A 24,232-nucleotide genomic window follows, 5' to 3' on the forward strand; every position below is an offset into this window, starting at 1 on the left:
AATTTTATTTGTGAAAATGGTTCATTTTTCTTTATTTTTTTAATAAAAGATAAAAACTGAAAAAAGTCAGAAGATGGTATTATCTTCGATGTTATTATTTTTATTTCTTTTCTCATACCAAATAACCTCATTACCAATATTTGATGAAATAAAAGTTAAATTTATTGACGCATATTCTTTTAAGACAAAAACCAAATATAGTATTGAAGAGGTAATTCCTTGCATTCAGTTAGAAGAAACTTTTATCGTTACACTTGGTAAATCTATTAATGTTCGTCCATTAAATTTAAAAGATAAATGCAAAAGTATTAATAGTTCCACTTTAATACAACTAATTGATGATGACACTTGGTTGTACTTTAATGTTGGAGGTAAGCCAGTAACTTCTATGATAAGACTAGGTAGTAATACTAATGTTCTTGGTATACCTTTAGGATATAAAGAGAATTCCATTTATTATCTTAACAATGAATTTCATCTTGATATATTCTCTGATAGATATCAAATTAATGATGTATTAATTACTCCATATTCTATTAGTAATCAAAATGGTAAACAACGTTATGTATTAGAAAAAAACAAAGATATAATACCACAATATTATTATTCTTATTTACAAATCAGCGACAAAGAAGTGCCTTATCAATTCATTTATAATTCTTCATTTGTCACAACTTTATTGATAAGGTCTATCGCCATTTTTGTTATTATTCTTATTTTATCTTTCATTAATAAGTTTTCACCACAAAACATTAATATTACACAACCATTAAATTCATTCCAACTTGCTATGTTAATTAATGGCTCATCAATTCTCTTAACCCTTGGGATATTCTTTATATTATTTTCTTTTTGTAATGAAGCAACATTTAATAATAATAGTTTTGGAATTATTACATTTTTCTTAGTATTTTCACCATTATTTTCATGGTTATATTGTTCGTGTATAAAAACTCATGCAACACCATCAAAAACAACATTATATTTATTGTTATTACAACTTATTATATTAATTTGTCATTTAACTCGAGATATACTAACACCAGAATCTATGCAATCTTTTTCTGTCTTAACTCATATTTTATTCATTATAATGCAACTTTGTGTTTTTAATTTCATAAATGGTACACTCTTTTATTATTTCTTAATGGATAACTCTTCACATATTAATTATCCTAATATTCATTCAACTCATGCTAATAGTATAACGTGGATTCTTTTAGTTTTTGCAAGTCTTTTATTTTCATTTTCACGACATTTAATCATTCAATTAGTTGTTATCTTTCCAATACAATTCTTCTTTACAAATTATTATACAGTAGTATTAATGTATATACTATCTATAGTAATTTTCATACAATTAGACCTTATTCTTAAAACTCATATTAAGTCTGATGTTTGTTTTTTTTATTTGTGACTTTGTTTGAATGATTAGAGATTAATAACTTAGAATCCTATAAAAACAAGTCTTTCTTTTTATTTCATTTCTTTAGTTTGTACCCTTTACCTTTCTTACTCATTAGTAGAATCACACAACCTTTCATCTTTCTTCAGTGTTACTACAGTTACACTTTTATTATCATATATAGACTATTCACTGACTTATTTCTTTAATTAAAAAAAATCTAAATTTAATTTTGCTAATTCATAACAATTTTTTGGTTAGTTTATCTTAGTTTTTTGTTATTTAAAATATTGTTTGAACTAAAAGATTTATTTCAATGAAAGCATTAGTTGTAATTGCTAATGGAAGTGAAGAATTAGAAGCTGTAACCATTATCGACATTCTTGCCAGAGCTAAAATTCAAGTTACTACAGCTACTATAAATTCTAATTTAGAAACTGCTTGTTCTCGTGGGGTGAAAATAATGGCTGACAAATTTCTTTCTGAATGCAATGAACAATATGATGTTATTGCCATTCCAGGTGGGTTACCAGGTGCTGATAATTTAGCTGGTTCTCAATTACTAATTCAAAAGATAAAAGAACAACTTGCAGCTAATAGATTTGTTGCTGCTATTTGTGCATCACCAGCTATTGTTTTAGAAGGAAACGGAATAATGTTTGTTATCATATTTTCTGTTTATGAAGCTATGATTTATTTTAATATTCATTTTATAGTGAAGGAAGAAAGTGTACTGCCTATCCATCATTCCAACCAAAACTTGCTAACCAATCAGCAGTTCATCAACGTGTAGTTGTTGATAACCATTTAATTACAAGTCAAGCTCCAGGTTCAGCCATTGAATTTTCATTAGAAATTATTAGACAATTAAAGGGTGAAGAGGCTATGAGAGAAGTAGAAAAACCATTGGTATTAAGTTTCAAGTATTGAAAGTTAAATTCATTTTTTAATGAAGAAGTCATTTTAGTTTCATAAAAAGTCATAAGAAAATAAGAGGAGAATCAACCGACAACAAAGAAATGGGAATAATATAAAAATAGTTTTTATTAACCTATAAAAATGTCCAATCAATTGAAGATATTTTTTTTGAACTTAAAAAGATAATGTCTTGGAAGTGTGCTTTATGTGGTTTGTTAATTAAATTATTTTATGGGTTAATTAATAAAGTTATAATAAGATATTTACGATAAGGAAAATCAGTATATTTTGCTGAACGAAAACAAGCAGAAGGAAAAGACTGGCATAATATTTGTTTTAATCAATATTATAAAAAGAAAAGACAGTCAGATGCAGATAGAATAAATGCAGAATATAGAAAGGTTGCTGACGTTTGTCCTGAATGTGGAGAATTAAGAAAAGACTCTGAAGTTCGCTTTTGTGCTGGATGTGGGTATAAGTTCCAATGAATTTATTTGTTCTTTTCTCTTTGTTTGTGTTATAAACATAAAAAATTCAATAAAAAGCTTTTTATATTCCATTCAACATAGAACCAAATAATTTGGGTTAAAAATGTCTTTAAAAGAATACAAATCTGTCTAACTCTTCTTTTAGACAGCTTAAAAATCATTATTTAATGTTCCAATAAACAATTTGATTGCGGAACGATATTTTTCATAATTCACATCTTGAACTATTCCATGTTGGAATAATGTAACTATTTGACATGGAGGTGCAACAGCATCATCAGTTTTTGTCATTTTCATTATTTCTTTTGCAACCTTTTTAATTCGAGTATCAACATTAGGATTAAAATTACAAATTTCACAATGGAAACTTATAAATATTATTTCTGGTGAAAACGCCCTTACTTTAAATGCTGTTTCAGCCCATTCTTCTCCTGATTTTACTATTAACACTTCTTTATTTTTAATTTCTTCTTTTAATATTTCTATTGTTCCTCTTTCAGTATCTAGCTCTCCTAATACAACGACTGCAATTCTTTTTATTCCTATTACTTTTAGTGCATGTTTTACTCCTAGTCCAATATAATTAATAAAATATGAAGACATTATAACATCAGCAGGTATTTTAGCTTGTATACCATTTGGAAATTCCATAGGATTTTTTTTCATAATCATGACAATAGGCTTACTTTGTTCATTAAGTTTAACATCAGGAGTTAATTTAATTACAATTTTACTATCTTCTGTTTTTCCTCCTTCTTTTTTTTCAAGTGACCCTTGATAAGGAACAACCCCACCTTTTGCTCCTGTAAAAATATATGCAAATTTAATATTTTTATTTTTTGAAAGAAATTCTAATGATTCACAAACTCCTTGTGCTATTTCTAATGAAACACGAAGATAAAATTCTGCTAAACAACACGGAGCATTTTGAAATGATTGTTCAGATAAAATTGTATTAAGATAATGTTTTATGGTTATTGTTCTTTCATCTTGTTGACTAAAAATTTCTTTAAGAATATCAACATATTCTTTACTATGAACAAGTAATAATTTTTTTAATGGAACTGTTTTATCTACTTCTTTAATAATTCTTTTATTAATAGATTCAGCAATAGAATGGAGTGTTTCTATAAGTGTTTCTCCAGTTATTGGTTGATGTGAAATAAAATAATTTGTTTGTGTTTTAGAAAATACAAATAAACAACCTTCACTTGGACTATTTTCTAAAGTACAATCTGGGATTTTCCATCTTAATTGAACAGCTTTAGGAAAAACCATATCAAACCACTTAATTATACGTTTGATTTGTTTTTTTCTTTTTTCAATCTTTTCTATTCTTCTTTCTTTTTCTTGTTGTATTTTTTCTTGAACTTGTTTACCTTCTTTCTGAATAAAAATATTAAGTCTTTTACTTGCTGCTTCTCTAACAATAATAACTTCTCTCCTTAACACATCCTCACGTTCTCTTATTCCTTTTGTACAACAAACACAACACTTCCAGTGTGTAGATGGTTGTTGTATATTTGTTTTAGTTATTTCAGCAATAACCCTTTGGCATTCTGCACAAAAAACATTACTACAAGAAGAACAAATATAAATTGGTTTCTTGTTATTATACCCAAAACACAATGCACATCTTCCATCATTTCCAATTTTTTTATAATTAGATAATGGATGAAAATGAATTGATGAACATGAAGCAATCATTTCATTAGTTGAAGTAGATAAAACTATTTGATGATCTAATAATGCTTTTCTAAGCAACTTAGTAATAATTTTTTGATGAGTATAACACACCGGAATTTGAAGTGGATGAATGAATTTGAGTGTTCCAATAGCAGTTTCAGTACAATAAGAAAAACAACATTTTTTTATATCAAGACTTCCTTTTTTATCATTAATTGTTTGTATACTCTCATTGTTTTCAGTTTGATTTATTGGAGTTATTGTTTCTTTAGATTCTTCTGACTTTAAAGTAGTTCCATCTTCTATTATTTCTTTTTTAATATTTTTTTTTTCAACAACAATTCCATTTTGATATTCAGTTGTAATTGTATCATCAGTGACCGTATCACTATTATCACTACTTCGTTTTTTTAATGGCAATTCCTTTTGATCAGGTTCTTCTGATTGTCTTTTAATTGGTTTAAGAGTATTTCTAGTCATTTGAATATGGTGTTTAAGACAAATATGATTATGTGCTACATTATCATCTTTTTTATGAATTTCATATTCTGGGAGAGTAAATGTAGAAGCCTTTTCATTACATTCTATAACACAACACCCCATCTTTTCTATAGCTGAGTTGAAATGAATATCACACAACTTCCATTTTATTGGACGTGTATTGACTAACTCATTTTTAATCTGAAATGTTCCCTCAACTTCTTTAAGTGGGACACTGCCTTGGTTTATACAACCAACAATACAACAAAACTGGTCTGTTGGTATGTCGTCAGCCATTTTTGCTTTTCTAAGATTCCGCTCTCTACTTTTAGATTTATATTTTTGTTATTGTCTATATCTATTCCCTTTCTACTTCAAATTTAGGTTTTTCCCTTCACAAAACAAAATGATAAAAAGAGAAAGTAAATAAATAAATGTATTAATAAAAAATACTAGAACTTTACTAAAAACATTCAATAAATGAATAAAGCATTACTGAAAGAATAATTAATAAAGCTCCAATGATTGACAAGACACCTGGATATTTGTTAAATAAAATCATATCATAAATTAATCCATAAATCGAAGATGAAAGATTTGAAATATTAAAAAATGCTGCAGATGTCATAAGAATAATAAAAGCTATTGATGCATAAATAATTACTTGAAGAAGTGGATAAGCTATTAATAATGTTAATTCAATTACTGAAATATTAAAATCAAAAGGAAAGAAAAATAAAAGGAGTAAAGTAGGAAGTGAAAGAAGAGGAGCATGAACAGATAAAATTATAATATAATTCATTGAAGAAAATGGAGAAATAATATTGACTGTTTTTTCTTGTAATGTATTTGCAATAGCATATAAAATTGTTGAAATAAGACAAAGTAAATCACCTATTAATTCTGATGAACCATTTTGACCGTCAGCAATAGAAACTAGGATAAATCCAGATAATGCGATTATTGCTGAAAATACTTGAATTAAATTAAATCTTCGTTTTAAAATAAAATATGAAAGAATCATAACAAATGGAATACCACAAACACTAATAAGTTGTGATGATAATATATTTGTATTTTGAATACCAATAACAAGACAAAATGTTGCACTTATATCACAGAATGTAATTCCAAGACAATAATACCATTTTACTGATTTCAAAAATTCTACTATTGAGTTTGATCCATATTTTAAAGAAACTAATATTAATATAATTGGTAATGACCAATATACACTTATTGTTTGTATAATAGCTGTTCCACTAGAAGATTTTTGCCCTAAATAATTTGTCATTGCATAAGTTGATGCATTAATAATACTAATTGTTTGTCCAATCAAAAATCCTTTAACAACATTCCATTTTCTTTTTGAAGTACTTTTATCATTAGTTATTTCTTCATCATTTAACTGAGGTTTTAAACAACCAAAGAGATTCATTAATTGAATAGAATTGAATTTACAAAAGAAGTTAGTTAATTTTTACATTTCAATAATTTTTTAAGCAAAAAATCTTAAAGAAAATCTTAAAGAAAAAATACGTCTCAAAAACAAAAGAACTTTAAAAGTTATATTCTAATAATCATATTGGATGTCACAAATTAAATTAAAAATTGCAATGGTAGGTGATGCAGGTGTTGGTAAAACATCACTTATGGTTAAGTATGTTGAAGGAAATTTTGATGAAGATTATATCCAAACATTAGGAGTTAATTGTATGGAAAAAACGATTTCATTAAAAGGAAAAGAGGTAACTTTCAGTGTATGGGATTTAGGAGGACAACGTGAATATATAACAATGCTTCCAATGGTTATGGATGGAGCTCGAGTTATCTTATTCTTTTTTGATTTAACTAGGGTTATGACATTAAATAACATAAAAGATTGGTACAAAGAAGCCCGTGCACATAACAATAGTGCAAGTTGTATTCTTGTTGGTACAAAATATGATTTATTTGCTGATCTTGACGCTACTGAAAAATCAAGAATAACTGCTACTGCACTTAAATATGCCCAAGCAATGAAAGCTTCTTGTGTCTTTTGTTCTTCTTCTCAAGGAATTAATATTCAAAATGTATTCAAAGTATCTTTGGCAAAGGTTTTTGGATTAACTTTGAATGTTCCTCAAACTACAGAAGGTGCTGTTCTAGTTGTGGATTAATTTCAATTCTCCTTTCACTTTTTAATTAAAATTTTTTGTAAAAATTCTTTTAATTATTTTCTTTTTTCCTTAAAATTAGTATTTTTTTTTGTTAAAAAGTCGTCAGAGCCCCAGCGCTAATTGGAGCCAGCTCTGTTATCTCCATTAAGGTCAGAACAGGTCTGTGGTTTATCGTCACTCGACTAATATTATAATTTTGAAACTGTTTCATTGTTGATATTGAATATCAAATAATTAATTGTGGATTTTTATTTTATTATATCATTGATAAAAATTATTAATTTTTAATATTTTTTACTATTCATTTGTTTTAACCCTATTTCATATTCTATTTTTATAATTAAAAATAACACAATATAAAAATAAAAATTGTTATTTCATTAATAATTTGTAGAGATTAGAAACTTCTTTGATAGTACTGAATTTGCCACAAAAATTAACTATACTTTGATAAACTGGTTCAGATAATTTTGGATTGACACGTACGTATGTTTCTAAATAATCTGTGACACAACGAATGTATCTTTTATTTGGTTCTTTTTCTTTAATTGAGAAATCAATAACTTTTTGAGTAAAAGAAGAAAAGACATTTGAAGATTTTAGTAATAATTCCTTTACCGTACTAATAACATTTAGTTTAGGTTCTATAGAAGATAATGTGTCAACATATGCCTTTTCATTTTCACTATTTATGACTTTCTTTAGTACTTCAATTGCAATATCTTTATTGTTCTCAATAAGACTTTCAATTTGTTGTGGAGCAAAGAATTTTGCAATATTTTCTTCTTCAAGAAGTTCCATAAGTTGGTCTTTGTCATCATCGTTAAGTCTTTCTGTCACAGCTCTTTTAAGAAGTGTTAGTGTTTCAGCAGATATTTGTGTTGGATCAAATAATGGGGAAAAATCAATTTCAGGAATAAGGAAAGTAAGTTCATCATGTCCTGGCATTAACAATAAAGGAGCGGGTGTGTTTTGGGGTGGAACAATTGGTCCAGGTAATGGAGTTTCAAAAATTTTAGCAATATCACGTTCTCTATTTGTTGAATCATCAGGATCACTGAATAAAGGTTGAACTGAAGGAATGTCATATGGAACATTTTTTTGATATTCAGTTGTTAATGAATCTAAATCAAATGAAGTACTTGGGAGTTTATTATTAGCAAGAATTTCACTAATTGATTTCTATTGTTGTAAATAAAAAAATATTATAAAATATAGTTTAGAAGAGGCAAACCTCAGATGGACAACAATTCACAAAAAGTGTTGCAATAAAATTTTTTTCAAAGCCATCAGCCTTTAAATATTCTTTACGTAATACCTTGAAGAAAGGGTTTGATGTTATTGGAGAGTGTTTTGATAACACATAACAAAGAGAAAGGGATTGTGGTTGACTTAATACTTGTGAATCAAGTAATATTGATAATGAAGTTAATAACCCAAAAAGATCAGATCTAGAAACTAAATGAATAATTCCTCCATTTATTTGGTCTAATGGCTTACTACTATCATTGAGAATATTTAATGATTCAATAATATGTTGTGGTTGAGGCATCAAGCGGGGTTTAACTGGCTAGATCTAGAACTTAAAATTAGAAAGAACGGATGAACCACCGTAAGACGATTGTAGGAAAGTCGTCAAATTTATCTTCATTAGAATGGAATGACAAACCACACATAGGAAGTGGATCAAATGAAACATACAGCGTATTAAAAGGGATTAAATTTAATAGACCACCACCAGACCCAGTTTTGCCAGTAACAAAAATGGAAGAAATTCAACAAAAGGAAGAATCAAAGGCGTTTCGTTTAAGTGTTGAGAATCCCCAAAAGCAAATATCTATTGTTGCTAGTTGGTTCGATCAAAATCAACCAAATGGGTTGTTAGATATATGTTCTGGAATAATACAATATAATGAAGATTCTATGGTGTCGATCATAGTTACTATTAAAGATTTTCTTAGGAATGCAACTTATAGTTTTTCATTTAATTCTAATTCCATTATGCAAGAAAGTTTAAACGAAGGCTATATTAAAATTTCTAATGTCAGTTATAGTCCTAATATACCTTATTTACAAAATCATCAAGAACTTGTTTTATGTAGTTCTGAGAATGCACAATTCCAATTATTTGTTTCTAAACTTCGATCATTTTCACGTATTGCAGAAGATGAAACGAATCAGACAAGTGAGTTAAGTACTTTAAGATCAAATGTAACAGATCCTGAAGGATATACGTATAATTTCTCTCAACCAACAGAAGAGCTTTTTGAAAATCTTAGAGGATTTGCTGTTATGGCAATTGATAATCATCCCATTACACAACAATTTCTTTCTTTATTTGATCAGAATAACACATTATTTAAATGTACATATAAAGAATATTTGAGACTTTTGAGTATTGATGTATCAATTGAGAGATATATTAGTGATAGACAAACTTTAAAAAAAATTAAAGAAAACGTTAGATTATTCAAAAAAAAAATTAATACTGAACAAGTTGGTCAAACGAAAAGAGATAATGAAGAATCTAAAATGTATGAACAACTTAAACAAAATGGAGATGAATGTAGAAGATATGTTGAAGCTTTTCTTGAAAAAAAACAAAGAATTCAAACAATATTAGATATTTATAGAGCGTGTTTTTCTATTAGTAATGAATGTGTGTATGACCATCTACTCAAAGAAGAAACCTTATATGAATTATTTGACATTTACCAAAGAGATCCTAATTTTGAACAACAAATTAATTTCTGGGAAGATAGTGAAAAAGTACAAATTAGACAAATTATTCTTTATCCTCCAGCTGTTATTAAAAAATTAAAATATATAGTTAAACTTAATTATTTAAGAGATGTTGTTGTTGCAAGATTCTTAGATGAAGCTTCTTCAAGATATTTTACTTGGTATATTAATAATACTCGACTCAGTGTTGTAAAATTAATGAAAGATAATTATTCTTTTATGAACGATATTAAACAAGCTTTTGAAGATGGAAATTCAGAAATAAAAAGTCAAGTATTATCATTCTTTTCTTCAATATTAAAAATTTATAGTGGTTCTGGAAATTCTTCTTTAGAAAATACTAAATTAACGTTTGATGAAATTAAAAGGATGAATATATTTTCTGTTACAATTCAAGGATATTCTAATTCTAACTATCTCATAAGATCTAAATCAGTAGATTTATTAACTGATATGTTCATGATGGATTCTTTTGAATGTACTCGTGCTATATATTCATGTATTTCAATTAATGGAGAAGATGTAATTCCTATTGTTGTTATTTGTAGTCAATTTGTCAAGGAAGACCATCGTTCATTAATAATGAGTATGTCTCATCATATTATTTATTTTTTAAGATGTGACTCGACTGATTTTTCAATAGAAGAAAAAAGAATTAATTATTCATTAATTTATGGACAGTTAGTACCAATATTAGCTAGTCCATTACAATTCTTTCCATCAGTTGTAACACCTAAACTAAGAGAACGAGTAAAAAAAGAAAGAGGAATCAATAATTTTGATTCTTTAGTAACTCAATTATTTGAAGTCATTGGATATTTATTTATTTATCATTCTGAATATTGTGAAATGTACTTTGAAACAGAAAGTAAGTTTATTCAAGTTGTGAAGGCTTGGATAAACTGTTCTAATGAAGTATTAGAAACAGCAATTCTTCATTGTTTAAAGAAAATACTTGAAAAGGAGAGTGGAGTATCTGATATATCGATAATAAGAAATCAAATAGTTCCAATCATTGTGCGTAAATATGTTTGTAGTTCAAATGCTGGAATTATATCATCACTTATTTCTAGTATCTTTGAATTACTAGTTAGTGAAGAAGGAAATGCAGAAATTATTGACGATGCACAAAATTATCTTCAAGGGTTAAGACTTGAAACATCTCCTGAATTATTTGATTCAAATAGAGCAAATGAAGTGTTTAAAATATTTTCTCAATATCTTAAAACACATACATTAACAAAAATGAGTGTCTGTTCTGTGGGGCCTATTCTTAGGTCGTCTTTTGTAAAGAAATTTTCTCTTGCTGCTCAAAAAAGAAGAATGTCTGAATTATCTGATGAAGAAGTTGGTGGAAAGAGAAAAGGAGATAATATAAGTCCTAATTATGATACTCATGTATCAGCATTTGATACAACTGCAACAAATAACCCAATTAAAAAAGAAAAAAATGTCAATCACTCTACTTCAGGTATTACAGATACATCTTTACAAAGACAAGTTAGTGATGATACACCAGATAAACAAATTCGATATATGGTTTTCTCTAGAAGAAAAAGCACATTTTCTTAGTATTGTAACTTTGGTTGATTATAAAGATTTTTTTCAATTCTTTTCTTTAACAAAAAAATATTTTTCAAACTAATTGAGACGTTGACAAATTAATTAATTGTTGTTCAATAAAAAAGTTTGTCTTTTTTTTAATGAATTACTTTGTGAAAAAACGAAAAATACTAAGAACTAAAAAGACTATATTTGTATATATTAATTACTTCAATGAGCCATCTATCCATTGAGGAATTAACTACATTAATTCCATTTCTTGAAGATATTTTTACTGCAAAGAATTATTATATGGTTAGTAAAAAAACTCAACAATCATTTGATTTACATGACAATAATGTGGGATATATATTAACAGTTCAAATACCAGAAGAAATTAAAGCTCAATTAAATGAAGAAAGTGAAGAAAATGAAGAAGTGATAGAAAAAAGATTTACTCAAGAATTATCATTATTTAAGAATAGAAAAATAACATTACTTCCAAAAACAACAATGCAATTATTACCAACAGTTATAACACCTATTATTCTTCCTCCTGTTACAGCAAAAGTAATAAATTTTTTTATTAAAAATAATATGATAAAACCAATAAAAAGAGTAACTATTAAATATGTTTTAACTTGTGTTGAAGATAGAAATCAAATAATTTCATTAGATCCATTTAAAGAATTTGATTATTTACATTTGATAATATATGATATATACAGAGTAGAATTACATAAAATAATTAGTAAACAATTAAAAATTAAAACTTTAATAATTACATTTAAAATGGCTGCTGATATTGAACCAACAATATTTAATTCATTTAATGAATTTCATATTGATAAAATGATAATTATTTGTAAAAGAAAAGAAGAAATTGATCAATTAAATTTAATAAAAAGTATTAAATCAAATCCAAAAATTCAAATTTGTTGTAGATTTTGGTACAAAACAATTGACCCAAAAATGGTTATTGTGTGGAAACCAAATCTTCTTTATATGACTGAAGATGGTGTTCTTGAAGCTGAAATACTTACTAAATATTCTCCTTGGAATATTAAATTTGTTGAATTACCACCAGAGGAAAATGAAAATGATTTTCAAAACTAAATGAACTCATTTATTTTTAGATTTTATCTTTTTTATTAAAATCTTTTAATGTAATTTTAATATTCTTCGTTTTTAATATTTCAATAAATAATTGAATTTATAAAATACAATAATTCGTTAGAAAAATAATAGTTAATATCTGATTGAATAGAGAAATTATTTAATATAATATAATGTTATTTCTTTCCTTATTTATTTCTTTTTTAGAAGAATAATAATAATAAATTACTTCAAAAATTTGTGTATTTTGTATTGAATTGAATTGAAATAAGTCTTTTAATTATCTGGTGAATTGTTTTTATTATTTTTTTGTTATTAAATGAATTGGTAAATATATTCTTTTATTCTCCAAGCTTCTAATTTCAAAATAGATAAGAAGTAAAGTAACACTTTAATGTAACACAAAAATCTAACAAATAAAATGTTTAAAAAGAGTGATAGTTTTTAGTAGACATCAAAGTTATAAATATGTTTTAAACATTACAATGATAAAAAATTACAAAACAACTAATATTATAAAAAAAGCTTTTTAAGAATTTAATATAATAAATTTTATTTTGTTTGTAATTCTTTTATAAAGAATCTTACAAATGTATTTTAGATTATTTTAAATTTCAGTTACTTTCTTAAAAATGAATAAGAATATTCATAAACATTCTGTTAATTCGGTTAAATTATTCAGAAAAAAATATAAAAGATATTTGTTATTATTTTTTGTTATTTTTGGTTTGAATTAGAACTATAAAATATAATAAAATAGTATTTAAAATATTTATATATTCTAAATTGATATTTCTTGAATAAAATATTATTAAAATAACCTTTAATATCTTGATAATTTTAGTAAATTCAAACTGCTTTTTACAATTTTAAACAAATAAAAATGAAAACTGAAAATAAAGTTCTTTAAAAATATGGAAACAACTCATCCACAATTCATTGATGATGAATGTTCAGACGATGAAAGTATTAAACAAAAAGAAAGTCATTTTGGAATAAATGAATTGGTTGCAATCTCTCGTTATTTTCAAAGTGAGGAAGATTTTATTAAATTTATTCAAATACGTTCGTCATATCAAGAAGTATTAGAATCATTCATATTTAATCCTATCTCATCAACAAGATTGTTTCCTAATATTCAAATTCAATTTTTGTATTCAAATAAAGATAAATTACTTCCAGATATTCATTATTTTGTTTTTTGTTATGAGTTACCTTATTCTACTGCTATACGACTAAAAGAAAAATTGGTTACTTGTACTAATGTAATTTACACATATGATGATGTAGATCAATATGGGGAAGAAATACCAAGAGATTTATCAATTAAAAAAGTAGATGAATCTTGTTATGAAAATAATGAATTACTAACAGAATTAATTCTACCACAGACTGTAAATACTCTTGGTAATTGTTGTTGTATTGAATGTACAAATTTGGAACGTGTGATATTATCAACCTCTTTAACGTCTATAGGAGATAATTGTTTCAGTGGATGTAAATATCTTCATACAATTTATTTTCCAACAGGATTACAAAAGATTGGGGATGACTGTTTTAATGGATGTAAATCTCTGGAACAAGTTAAATTACCATCTACATTAAAATCAATAGGAGATGGTTGTTTTAGTGAGTGTAAGCATTTAACAAGTTTATATCTCCCCAATTCACTAACATTTTTAGGAGGAGGTTGTTTTGAATCTTGTACAAGTTTACAAGAAATCAAATTATCTACTCAAATTACTTCAATACCAAATGATTGTTTTAGTAGTTGTTCCATGTTATCATCCATTCGTATACCAAGCACAGTCACTAAAATTGGAGATAGTAGTTTTGAAGAGTGCCTTTCGTTATCTTCAATTCAATTTGATTCCGTAGCATCAATTGGGATAAGTGCCTTTAAAAATTGTATTCATTTAAATTCAATTCAATTACCAACTACATTAACATTAATAAACAATGAATGTTTCTATGGATGCATTCAATTAATGAGTATCAATATTCCCTCTGGTATATTAGTTCTTCCAAAGTACTGTTTTTCTGAATGCTCTTCTTTAACAAAAGTAGAATGTCCTAATGAGCTGCGATACATTGGCGATTATTGTTTTGAGGATTGTCCTTCATTGAAGGAAATGAATCTTCCTTATGACATATGTACATTAGGTGCGGGTTGTTTCACAGGGTGTGATCAACTTCATATTAATTGATTAAAAATTATGAGATTCAATCTTTTGAAGATCAAACGTCAAAACAATTTTTAACAAAAAAGAAGTTTCTAAAGAGAAAAAAGAGAAAGTAACTTCAAAAGGATAAACAGATAATAATGATAGAGAACATTGATTATTATTATCCAAATCCAAAACCTAAATGTCCTGAAGGATATGACATTGAAGAAATTGAAGCTCCAGACTCTGTATATATAGTTGTATCAAAAGTATTAATGTATGGAGTATTTGTACTAACTACGATAGGAACAGTACAAACATATTTTGGAAACAATTTGATAATTACTATCGGAGATATGATTGGGTTATTGCTCTTCATTTTATTAACATATTGTCATTATAAAGTTATACATACATCTCCTGGTATTGTACAAAATTATATCCCTGTTGCTTCACAACAAGAATTAAACGAAGCTATTGAACGAGTGAAAAAAGGAAATCTTAATGGTTGTAAAACTTGTGATATTTGTTATCGTGTTAGATGGTGTAGTAAATGTGAAAAATTTAGACCACCACGATCTTATCATTGTAAAAAATGTGGTTATTGTATTGAAAAACGAGATCACCATTGTCCATGGGTATCAAATTGTATTGGAAAAAATAATATGAAATTCTTTGTTCAATTTATATTTTACTCATCTTCAGCATTATTACTTTCTTCAATTATAAATGGATTTTCTATCTTTCATGCTGTTATACATTATGACTTATTACATGGATCATTTAATTGGTCAATAATTACATTAATTGTTCCATCAGCTGTAGGAATGGCAATTGGATTAGCTTTATTTGCAGGGATGTTAGTGTTGTTAATAAATTATCTTATATCGATTATGCACAACGAGACTTCTATGGAGTCTATTGAAATTGCCAGATTATTGAAAATTAATAAAGGAAAACGAGATCTTGTTTTTGAAAACATTCCATCTTATGATAGAGGTGTATTTAATAATATTAAAGAAACTATGGGACCTACAATATTAGATTGGTTTATACCATCACAACGAAGAAGTAATGAGTTAGAACTTTAATTTTCATTTAAAAATTTTTAATTTTAAGATTATTCGTATTAATTAATTTTTTATTAATTTTATTAAAGTAAAACTATTAATATCAATACTCTGAAAAAAAAAATAAAAAATGAACTTAAAAAACTTATATTGTCGATGTTATTATTATTCATTACCTTTTGTTCTGCAATTTCTTTAACTGAACTTGGTTATTGGAATGGTGTAAAAAGAATTAGAAGAGAATTCCCATATCTTGAAAATAATGTTTATCTTGATTATACAGCCAGTGGACTTCATCAAATATCTCAATTAAAAGATTTCTATTATGATGTTTCAAAAAAATTATATGGCAATGCTCATAGTATTTCTCCATCATCAATAAATACAGACACTGTAGTTAAACAAATGAGAAAAAGAATATTAAAATATTTCAATGCAAATCCAAAAGAATATGATGTTATATTTACTAGTGGTGCTACTGAAGCATTAAAAATTGTTGGGGAAAATTTCCCATTTACTCCAGCAAGTGTTTTTTTATATCTCTTACAAAATCATAATAGTGTATTAGGAATTAGAGAATACGCTAGTCACGCTAATGCTACTTGGGGATATTTCACAGAAGAAGACCCAGAACAACAATGGAAAAGTGTATTAGACAAATTAAATAAATTACAAACAACTAATGTTACTCATCATTTAATTGCTTTCCCAGGAGAAGATAATTTTAATGGAGCTAAATTCCCATTAGATTGGATTTGTAAAATTAATTCATTATCAAATAATAAACATAAATTCCATGTATTATTAGATGCTGCTGCTTTAGTTCCAAGTGCAAAACTTGATTTAACTAAATATCATCCAGACTTTGTTTCAATTAGTTTTTATAAAATGTTTGGATTCCCAACAGGAGTAGGATGTTTAATTATTAAAAAAGAAGTCGCTAAAGAATTAAAAATTTCTTATTTTGGTGGAGGAACTGTAGTTATGGCTGCTGCTGATAGAGATTGGAAAGTATTCCCAGATTATTTACCTCCAAAATATGAAGCTGGAACATTAAATTTCCTTGGAATTCTTGGACTAAAACATGCTTTTAATCATTTCCCAAATATTGATATTATTCATAAACACACATATGCTCTTACTCGTGTATTATTTACTGAACTAAATAAATTAACATATTCTAATGGTACTAAGGCAGTAGAAATTTATGGAAATCATAACCATTCTACTTATGAAAATCAAGGTCCTATTGTTACATTTAATATTTTAAATAGTAAATATAAATATAATGGTGTATTCCCTAAACATGTTCCATTATTAACAGTAAATGAATTCTTAGCAAAAAAGAATATTCATGTTAGAGTTGGATGTACTTGTAATCCAGGAAGTTGTTTAAATTCATTAAACGTTACTAGCCTTGCAGCAGCTGCTGTTACTAATCCAAACACTCCAGTTGATACTACATTAGAAGGAAAACAATACGGTGCTATTAGAGTATCTATTGGATATCCAACAACAATTGGTGATATTAGAAAATTCATTCGTGCTATAAAAGAATTTATTAAAATGGTTGAATAAAAAAAAACATTTTTATCTTATTTAAATTTTATTTGGTTTTTATTTTCTTATTTGTTTTACTTTTTTGTTCAAATAAAATAATAATAAATAATAATTGTCAATTAAGTTTTGGATTTAAGCTTTTAAAGATCATCATGGAATAAAACATATTTTGACTCTCGTTTCTTTGAAGCAATTCTTAAAACTAATTTTACTGATTCACAAATAACAAAATGAACTAGAACAGCAATAAGGATTAATAACCAATCTAACCACTTTAATGGATATTGTTCAATAATATCATTGAAATAAGGTATATAAATACCTGCAACAAGGAATAAAACAGATACAACAAGTCCAACTAATAAATACTTATTACCAAACATATCTTTTGAAATTGTAGGACCAGTAATTGATTTACTAATAAAGGAATGGAATAACTGAATCACAGATAATGAAATAAATGCAAGAGTTCTACTATGATTTGGACGTTCATCAGTCATTCCTGTTGGCATATCATATCCTCCAAATTCAGCCAATGGCTTGATATAAAGTGTCATAAAGAAGAGTGAAATAGAAATAATAGCCATAGTCATTCCTTGGAATAACACAATAAGAGCTTTTTTCCAATTGAATATATTACTATTTGGATCTCTTGGTTTTCTTTCCATAATATTACTCATAGGAGGATCAAGTCCAAGACAAATTGATGGTGGGATATCAACAACTAAATTTGCCCAAAGAATCATCATTGCAGAGAATGGTGGTGTTTGACCACATGCAACACAAATCATCATAGTCCAAATTTCTGCAGAATTAGCACTCAACAAATACATAACAAATTTCATTATATTATCAAATACCCTCCTTCCTTCTTTAATTGTAGCAACAATGTTATAAAAGTTATCATCTAAAAGAACAATATCAGCAGATTGTTTTGTCAAATCGGTTCCACTTCCCATAGCAATACCAATATTAGATGATTTAATAGCTGGAGCATCATTAACACCATCTCCAGTCATAGCAACGACTTCTCCTCTTCTTTTTAATGCTTTAACAACAGTAAGTTTATCTTCTGGAGATACACGTGCAAAAACACTTGGAAATGGCTCACGTTCAGCTAAAGCCTTTTCACTCATACCAAGTAATTCATTACCAGTCATAATATATTGATCAATGTCCTCTTCTGGGTCTATAACTCCTATTTGTTTAGCAATAGCACCTGCAGTTTTAGGATGATCACCAGTGATAATTCTAACTTGAATACCAGCTTGTTTTAGTGCTTTAACAGCTAAAGCACTTTCATTTCGTGGAGGATCTACAATACCAACCAAACCAAGAAACATTAATCCATTTTCTATACCAGTGTTATTGTCTTCAGTAATATGTGTAGTGTTCATATCAATTTTACCAATAGCACATGCAAGAACTCTACTTCCATTTTGTGCCATAGAATTCATTTGATTTTCAATATCCTTTAAAATATCTTGGTTTAATGGTTTACCATCAAAATTAAAAGAACAAACTGACAATATAGATTCACATGCTCCTTTAGCAAAGATAATTCCACTATTATTATTATCTTTATAAAGAACACTCATTCTCTTTCTATCACTATCAAATGGAACTTCTGTAACAAATGTATTTCCTTTACTAATATAATTACTTTTTGTAATACCACACTGAAGAGCACAATTATATAAAGCAATTTCAGTTGGATCTCCAATCATTTCAGTTTCTCCTTTTTCATTAACTTTAGTAGAACTATTGTTACACATTGCACAAACTTTTAAAATATCAATAGACTCACTTGGAATTTGAGATATTTCATCATAAATTGAATTATAAATCTTAAATTGACCATTAATAGTCTTAAAACTGTATAGATTTGGTCCTTGTCTAATTTCTGTCATAGTCATTCTACCTTGTGTTAATGTTCCTGTTTTATCTGTACAAATAGTAGTAACAGAACCAAGCCCTTCTACAACTGGTAAATTTCTAATAATGACATGTTGTTTACTCATTCTACTAACTCCAATAGACATAGTAATAGTAACTACAGCAACAAGTCCTTCTGGAATAACTGAAACAGCTAAACTTAATCCAATTTTGATAATACTAACTGTATCTTCCCATGTCATACTTCCATTTTTAATAAATAACCATAATACTAATAATCCTACTACTATAAAACATAAAATACCAGCTAATAATACAAGCCATTTTCCTAAATTTGCTAATTTTCTCTTTAATGGCATTGTTTTATCAATTTTTTTATTTAACTCGCTTGAAATTTTACCAATCTCAGTTACTTTACCTGTAGCAACAACAACTCCAACTCCTCTTCCTTTAACTACACTTGTTGACATAAATGCAATATTCTTTCTATCTCCAACTGGAACATTAGGTGTTTTAATAAGGTCAATACTCTTTTCAATTGGATTCATCTCTCCTGTTAAAAGAACTTCAACAACTTCTAAGTGATGAGTTTGACATAAACGAAGATCAGCTGGGACAGTATTTCCTTCTTCTAATACAACAACATCCCCTGGAACTAGTTGGTCTGCTGTAATTATATCTGTTACACCTTCTCTTATTACATTAGCATGAATAACATCAGCATTTTCTAAAGCTTCTAGTGCACGTTCTGCTTTAAATTCTTGAGTAAATCCAATAACAACATTAGACACAATAACAATAATAAGCATTCCAGCAGCAATCCATTCTTCAATACAAAGAGAAACAATTGTACCAACTATTAATATCATAACAATAAAGTCAGTAATTTGATTCCATAACATCTTAAATACATTCATTTTTGGAGGTTTTGGTAATTCATTTGTTCCATACTTCTCTCTTCTTTGATCTATTTCAATTGTAGATAACCCTTTTTCTAAATCAGTTCTAAATGTTGTAAGAATTGTTTGAACATCTACATCATAGAAGTGTCCTTCAGTTGGAAGATATGCATCTTTACTAAAACGACCTTCTGGTATTTCTTCTTGTTGAGCTTCATTAGCAGGTTCTTCAATAATACAATGATATTTTGGTTTGATATACTCTCTCCAATTACTAAATTTATAATAATTTTGAGAAAGAAAGAGAACAATTGTAGTCATCATTGCACGAACATTTTCATCTTCATTAGCTAAATGTAAATTAAATTGGAAATCATGACAAATAGTTGAAATATTCATTGTTTCAATAATATCTTGAAAACTACGATCAGTTTGAATCATAAAACAAAATACTTCAAGACTTTCTTCTGAAATAGGAGTGCATACTGATGTAAATCCATTTCTTTGTTTTGTTTGATATTTAGTTAAAAGACCATATAGTGCAAAACATATTTTTACTGGAAGATAGTTTTGATCTCTGTTATTCTCTTGATAGAAATCAATTAAAGCTTTGATACTTCCTTTTGGTGCATTATTTCTTAATTGATCAATTTTATCTTGCCATAACTTTGCCAATGTATCTTTGTTTTTATTTCTTTTGGCAGGCGTTTTGACATACCATTTCATTTCAATAGGTTGGGGTTTATCCTTAAACTCCATATAACTCTTAAGTAATTAAAGACTGTTGATTTTAAGTTTTTTCCTCCTTTAAATACACTTTTTAATATTTTTCAAATAGGAAAGAATGACCCAAATAATTGATTCTTTTATTTATAATCGTTGAGATAAGTAATCTATTTGATTCTTATGAGGATTTTGTATTTAGGGGGGTTATTTTAGGTTTGGATTTATCATGCTTCTCAGCCTAATTAATTCTCTCCTTTCAGGATTATCAGCCTATCACAAAAATTTAATTTTTGTTTTTTATCAGCCACTTTGCTGTTCTTTTCTTCGGGAAATCTTATTTTGGAATTAAGTTTTTGGATATTTAGAATAATAGTTCTAAAGTTCCACCTTATTTGAGTAAGTTTTATATTTTATTCTATTTGTTTTCTTCCTTATTTTTTGTATTATAGTGGGTTTTTTTTTACATTTTTTTCTAAGATTTTTATTCTTCATCCTCTGTAAAATAATTTAATGTAAATAAAAAAATGATAAATTTTTAATAAGAAAATCTTAAACTTTTCTAAAAAAGGAGTATAAATATCTAATAATTAAAATTTTTCTATCATTATTTTTCCTTTTTTTTTTGAAAAATTTTAAGTTTGTCTTAACAAAAATACTCACCCCAAAGAAAACATAAGTTTGAAAAAAAAATGGTTATTTAAATAACACATTTACTTTTAATTTTGTTGTTTTTGAACCATCAAAATCTTATCACCCAATGAAAGGGCAACACCTTGACTTTTTGCTCTGATTCTAATGCACCCACTAATCTTCCCATTATTTATTTCAATAGAAATATTAGCAAGAGCATCATCTCCAAAGACTGTTGTTGCATATAGGTTAGCTGATAAAAATCCAATCTCACTACAGAACAAAGATTTTGGAGTAACACAATTCATATGTGTTTCTTTGCACAAATGCTCAATGAATTGAACAAGATCAGTAATGTCTGTTTCAACAATAATTTTATTTTCCCATTCATATCCCATCCACTTCTTTTGGAAGACGTCTTGGCTAATATCAGCAGGTTTAATACTGTCCAATGCCTCAACACTGATGTTGTTAAGAACCATATGATTGTCACTACTTCCAGTAGTAATTTCTCTACCCACACGATCATAATTAATGTATCCAGCAATTAATCCAGATGATGTACCAGTGACACAAACAGGAATAGTAACTCTAGTAAATTCTCCAGCTCCAAGGGTGAGTGGTTGTTGTTGTCCAATAACTTCAAGTCCATCAGAACGAGGGACTAATTGGATCATAATATTTTGTAAAGTGCTTTGAGACTGATTAACAATAAGTGTGTCTATAGCAATATCAAATTGAGATAATTCTAAACTTGCTTCAACATATAAAGGATCAGAATATCCACTTAATTGGATAATATTTCTAAATGTCATTAAATTCTTTTCTTCATTTTCTGCAATAGTTGGTATTTCACTTTCTTCATTAAACATACCAAAACTTACTTCATCATCAACTTGAATAATATCTTTCTTCATAACAATAACTTCTTTTTTTATTTCAGGTTCTGCTAACGCAGCTTCAGTTAATTTCTCATTTTTTGTAGTTATACAAGTAATACCTTGTCTGATTTTTCCAATTAAATCACTTCCTTTTTGTGTTTTTAATAATTTTAATAAACATTGTAATCCTTTAGCAGTAATCTCATGTTGTTTTGTTGGTTCAAATAATGTATTTCCTTTCAAAACTAATTTAACAATAGATGAAATATAAGTTCCAGAAAGGATATGACTCTTATCTTCTTCTAATAATATACTTTTTCCTTCTTCATTAAACATTAACTCATATAACTTGTTAAAACTTGTTAAAACTTCTTCTTTAGTATATGAAAATCGAGAAAGAATCCATATAATTTCTACAAGAAGTTGAGGTGTTTTAATAGAATGAATAATGTCATATAATGGTTGTAATATAAAAGAATTTTTATTATTTGTATTATTTGAATTTAACAAAATGTTTCTAACAAATAATAAAATCTCTTTAGAAACAGAAATAGAGTTAGTTGTTTGCATTATATCTAATAATACAGGAATAATAGACTCACAAGTAAATTTGTTATTACATTCTTTAATAGCTTGAAGTATAGCCAATTGGTATTGTTCATCTTCTTCTCTTTGTAATTCTTTTCTTAAAGTATTAATAACTTCATTAATAGTTTTAGAAGTAACACATTTAACAACTATTTGAGCAACTTTAGATCGAACATATGAACTATTACATTGAAATCCTCTTAACATATCAATTTCCAATTCATTCATTAGTCTTGGTGTTTTATGAATTTGTTGTTCTATTCTTTGAAGAATAGAAATTTTAACATTAACATCACTTGACTTCACAACAATATCAATCAAACTCCTAATAGCTGCTTTTACTACTGAAGGTGAAGAAGAAACAACTAACATACAAAGGGATGCTTCTAATGAAACAGCAGTTGATGGACTTTGAATTAAAGAAGCACAAATAGAAAGATAAGTTGTAGAACTCTCTGGAGTAGAACGAGAAACAGATTTAATAAGATGTAATAACTCAAGTTGAATATCTTCTTTATAGGTACTTATTTGTTCGGACTTTTTAATTACATAACGTACCGCAGCAGATAAATCTACATACATTAATGCTCTTAAAGCACTACATTTTACTGAAGTAATGCTTTCTTCATTAACTGCCGTACAAATTAGTTTTGAAGCATTTGGAACTAAATCTGGATATAATCGATAAATATGACAAATAGCAGAAAAGCAATGTTTACGAACAAGAGGACTTTTTGAATTAATATTATTAATTACTGCATGAGTAAGTGGTTGAATAAGTTCTTTTTCTGAAATAGTTAAAATAAATTTTAAAGTCAATGCACGAATATATTCATTTGGATAATTTAAATCATTTTGTAATGAATTAATAACAAGAACTAATTCCGATAATAATTTTCCTTGCTCATCAACACGTTTAATACATGATAAATACATTAAAAATAATCTTTTTACAGTATGATCAGTTGATGGTAAAGCATAACTGATAACATTCATCAACATATCTGTGTGTTGTTCTCCATCTAATTCTGCAGAAATTAGTTGTTGTAAAGCCTCACTTTTAGATATATCATCTTTTTGTAAAAGATTAAGAATTTCGTCACTTCTAAATGTGATATAATTATTGAAAATCTGATATGTTTGTTGCATCCCTTAAAAATCTAAATGATTTTCAAGTTTTAACAAAAACTTTAATTTAATTTTTTTCATATAAAAGTATAGTTTATCTATTTAATTACTATACTTTATTAATAAAATATTATAAAAACATAATATATTAAA

General features: G+C 26.9%; 14 protein-coding genes across 14 annotated transcripts; 9 read left to right on the forward strand and 5 right to left on the reverse strand.

Annotated features, from left to right (window-relative positions):
* Window positions 1–88: 88 nt before the first annotated feature.
* Window positions 89–1,417, forward strand: EHI_027590 (uncharacterized protein; the record flags this gene model as incomplete). Its single annotated transcript, XM_652453.2, has 1 exon — window positions 89–1,417. The coding sequence occupies one exon, from the start codon at window positions 89–91 to the stop codon at window positions 1,415–1,417; it is 1,329 nt and encodes a 442-aa protein (XP_657545.2).
* Window positions 1,418–1,721: 304 nt separating this feature from the next.
* On the forward strand, window positions 1,722–2,335 carry EHI_027600 (4-methyl-5(B-hydroxyethyl)-thiazol monophosphate biosynthesis enzyme, putative; the record flags this gene model as incomplete). The annotated part of the gene is made up of 2 exons (XM_652454.1): window positions 1,722–2,062; window positions 2,122–2,335. 2 exons carry the CDS (start codon window positions 1,722–1,724, stop codon window positions 2,333–2,335), a joined length of 555 nt encoding a protein of 184 aa, XP_657546.1.
* Window positions 2,336–2,508: 173 nt separating this feature from the next.
* Window positions 2,509–2,811, forward strand: EHI_027610 (uncharacterized protein; the record flags this gene model as incomplete). Its single annotated transcript, XM_643158.2, has 2 exons — window positions 2,509–2,533; window positions 2,597–2,811. 2 exons carry the CDS (start codon window positions 2,509–2,511, stop codon window positions 2,809–2,811), a joined length of 240 nt encoding a protein of 79 aa, XP_648250.2.
* Window positions 2,812–2,961: 150 nt separating this feature from the next.
* EHI_027620 (uncharacterized protein) lies at window positions 2,962–5,274 on the reverse strand (the record flags this gene model as incomplete). Its single annotated transcript, XM_652455.1, has 1 exon — window positions 2,962–5,274. One exon carries the CDS (start codon window positions 5,272–5,274, stop codon window positions 2,962–2,964), a length of 2,313 nt encoding a protein of 770 aa, XP_657547.1.
* A 166-nt stretch (window positions 5,275–5,440) lies between these two features.
* On the reverse strand, window positions 5,441–6,415 carry EHI_027630 (uncharacterized protein; the record flags this gene model as incomplete). The annotated part of the gene is made up of 1 exon (XM_652456.1): window positions 5,441–6,415. One exon carries the CDS (start codon window positions 6,413–6,415, stop codon window positions 5,441–5,443), a length of 975 nt encoding a protein of 324 aa, XP_657548.1.
* A 151-nt stretch (window positions 6,416–6,566) lies between these two features.
* On the forward strand, window positions 6,567–7,175 carry EHI_027640 (cell cycle-associated GTPase, putative; the record flags this gene model as incomplete). Its single annotated transcript, XM_652457.2, has 1 exon — window positions 6,567–7,175. One exon carries the CDS (start codon window positions 6,567–6,569, stop codon window positions 7,134–7,136), a length of 570 nt encoding a protein of 189 aa, XP_657549.1. The 3' UTR covers window positions 7,137–7,175.
* Window positions 7,176–7,508: 333 nt separating this feature from the next.
* On the reverse strand, window positions 7,509–8,688 carry EHI_027650 (uncharacterized protein; the record flags this gene model as incomplete). Its single annotated transcript, XM_652458.1, has 2 exons — window positions 7,509–8,318; window positions 8,371–8,688. 2 exons carry the CDS (start codon window positions 8,686–8,688, stop codon window positions 7,509–7,511), a joined length of 1,128 nt encoding a protein of 375 aa, XP_657550.1.
* Window positions 8,689–8,900: 212 nt separating this feature from the next.
* Window positions 8,901–11,450, forward strand: EHI_027660 (uncharacterized protein; the record flags this gene model as incomplete). The annotated part of the gene is made up of 1 exon (XM_652459.2): window positions 8,901–11,450. The coding sequence occupies one exon, from the start codon at window positions 8,901–8,903 to the stop codon at window positions 11,448–11,450; it is 2,550 nt and encodes an 849-aa protein (XP_657551.2).
* A 204-nt stretch (window positions 11,451–11,654) lies between these two features.
* EHI_027670 (uncharacterized protein) lies at window positions 11,655–12,536 on the forward strand (the record flags this gene model as incomplete). Its single annotated transcript, XM_652460.1, has 1 exon — window positions 11,655–12,536. The coding sequence occupies one exon, from the start codon at window positions 11,655–11,657 to the stop codon at window positions 12,534–12,536; it is 882 nt and encodes a 293-aa protein (XP_657552.1).
* A 914-nt stretch (window positions 12,537–13,450) lies between these two features.
* Window positions 13,451–14,743, forward strand: EHI_027680 (uncharacterized protein; the record flags this gene model as incomplete). The annotated part of the gene is made up of 1 exon (XM_652461.1): window positions 13,451–14,743. The coding sequence occupies one exon, from the start codon at window positions 13,451–13,453 to the stop codon at window positions 14,741–14,743; it is 1,293 nt and encodes a 430-aa protein (XP_657553.1).
* A 116-nt stretch (window positions 14,744–14,859) lies between these two features.
* On the forward strand, window positions 14,860–15,792 carry EHI_027690 (zinc finger protein, putative; the record flags this gene model as incomplete). Its single annotated transcript, XM_652462.1, has 1 exon — window positions 14,860–15,792. One exon carries the CDS (start codon window positions 14,860–14,862, stop codon window positions 15,790–15,792), a length of 933 nt encoding a protein of 310 aa, XP_657554.1.
* A 135-nt stretch (window positions 15,793–15,927) lies between these two features.
* On the forward strand, window positions 15,928–17,349 carry EHI_027700 (molybdopterin cofactor sulfurase, putative; the record flags this gene model as incomplete). Its single annotated transcript, XM_652463.1, has 1 exon — window positions 15,928–17,349. The coding sequence occupies one exon, from the start codon at window positions 15,928–15,930 to the stop codon at window positions 17,347–17,349; it is 1,422 nt and encodes a 473-aa protein (XP_657555.1).
* A 122-nt stretch (window positions 17,350–17,471) lies between these two features.
* EHI_027710 (calcium-transporting P-type ATPase, putative) lies at window positions 17,472–20,885 on the reverse strand (the record flags this gene model as incomplete). The annotated part of the gene is made up of 1 exon (XM_652464.1): window positions 17,472–20,885. One exon carries the CDS (start codon window positions 20,883–20,885, stop codon window positions 17,472–17,474), a length of 3,414 nt encoding a protein of 1,137 aa, XP_657556.1.
* Window positions 20,886–21,568: 683 nt separating this feature from the next.
* On the reverse strand, window positions 21,569–24,100 carry EHI_027720 (coatomer beta subunit, putative; the record flags this gene model as incomplete). The annotated part of the gene is made up of 1 exon (XM_652465.1): window positions 21,569–24,100. The coding sequence occupies one exon, from the start codon at window positions 24,098–24,100 to the stop codon at window positions 21,569–21,571; it is 2,532 nt and encodes an 843-aa protein (XP_657557.1).
* Window positions 24,101–24,232: the final 132 nt, after the last annotated feature.

The sequence above is a fragment of the Entamoeba histolytica genome, genomic scaffold (assembly GCF_000208925.1).
Source record: "Entamoeba histolytica HM-1:IMSS scf_1104750516687 genomic scaffold, whole genome shotgun sequence".
Taxonomy (NCBI): domain Eukaryota; phylum Evosea; order Mastigamoebida; family Endamoebidae; genus Entamoeba; species Entamoeba histolytica.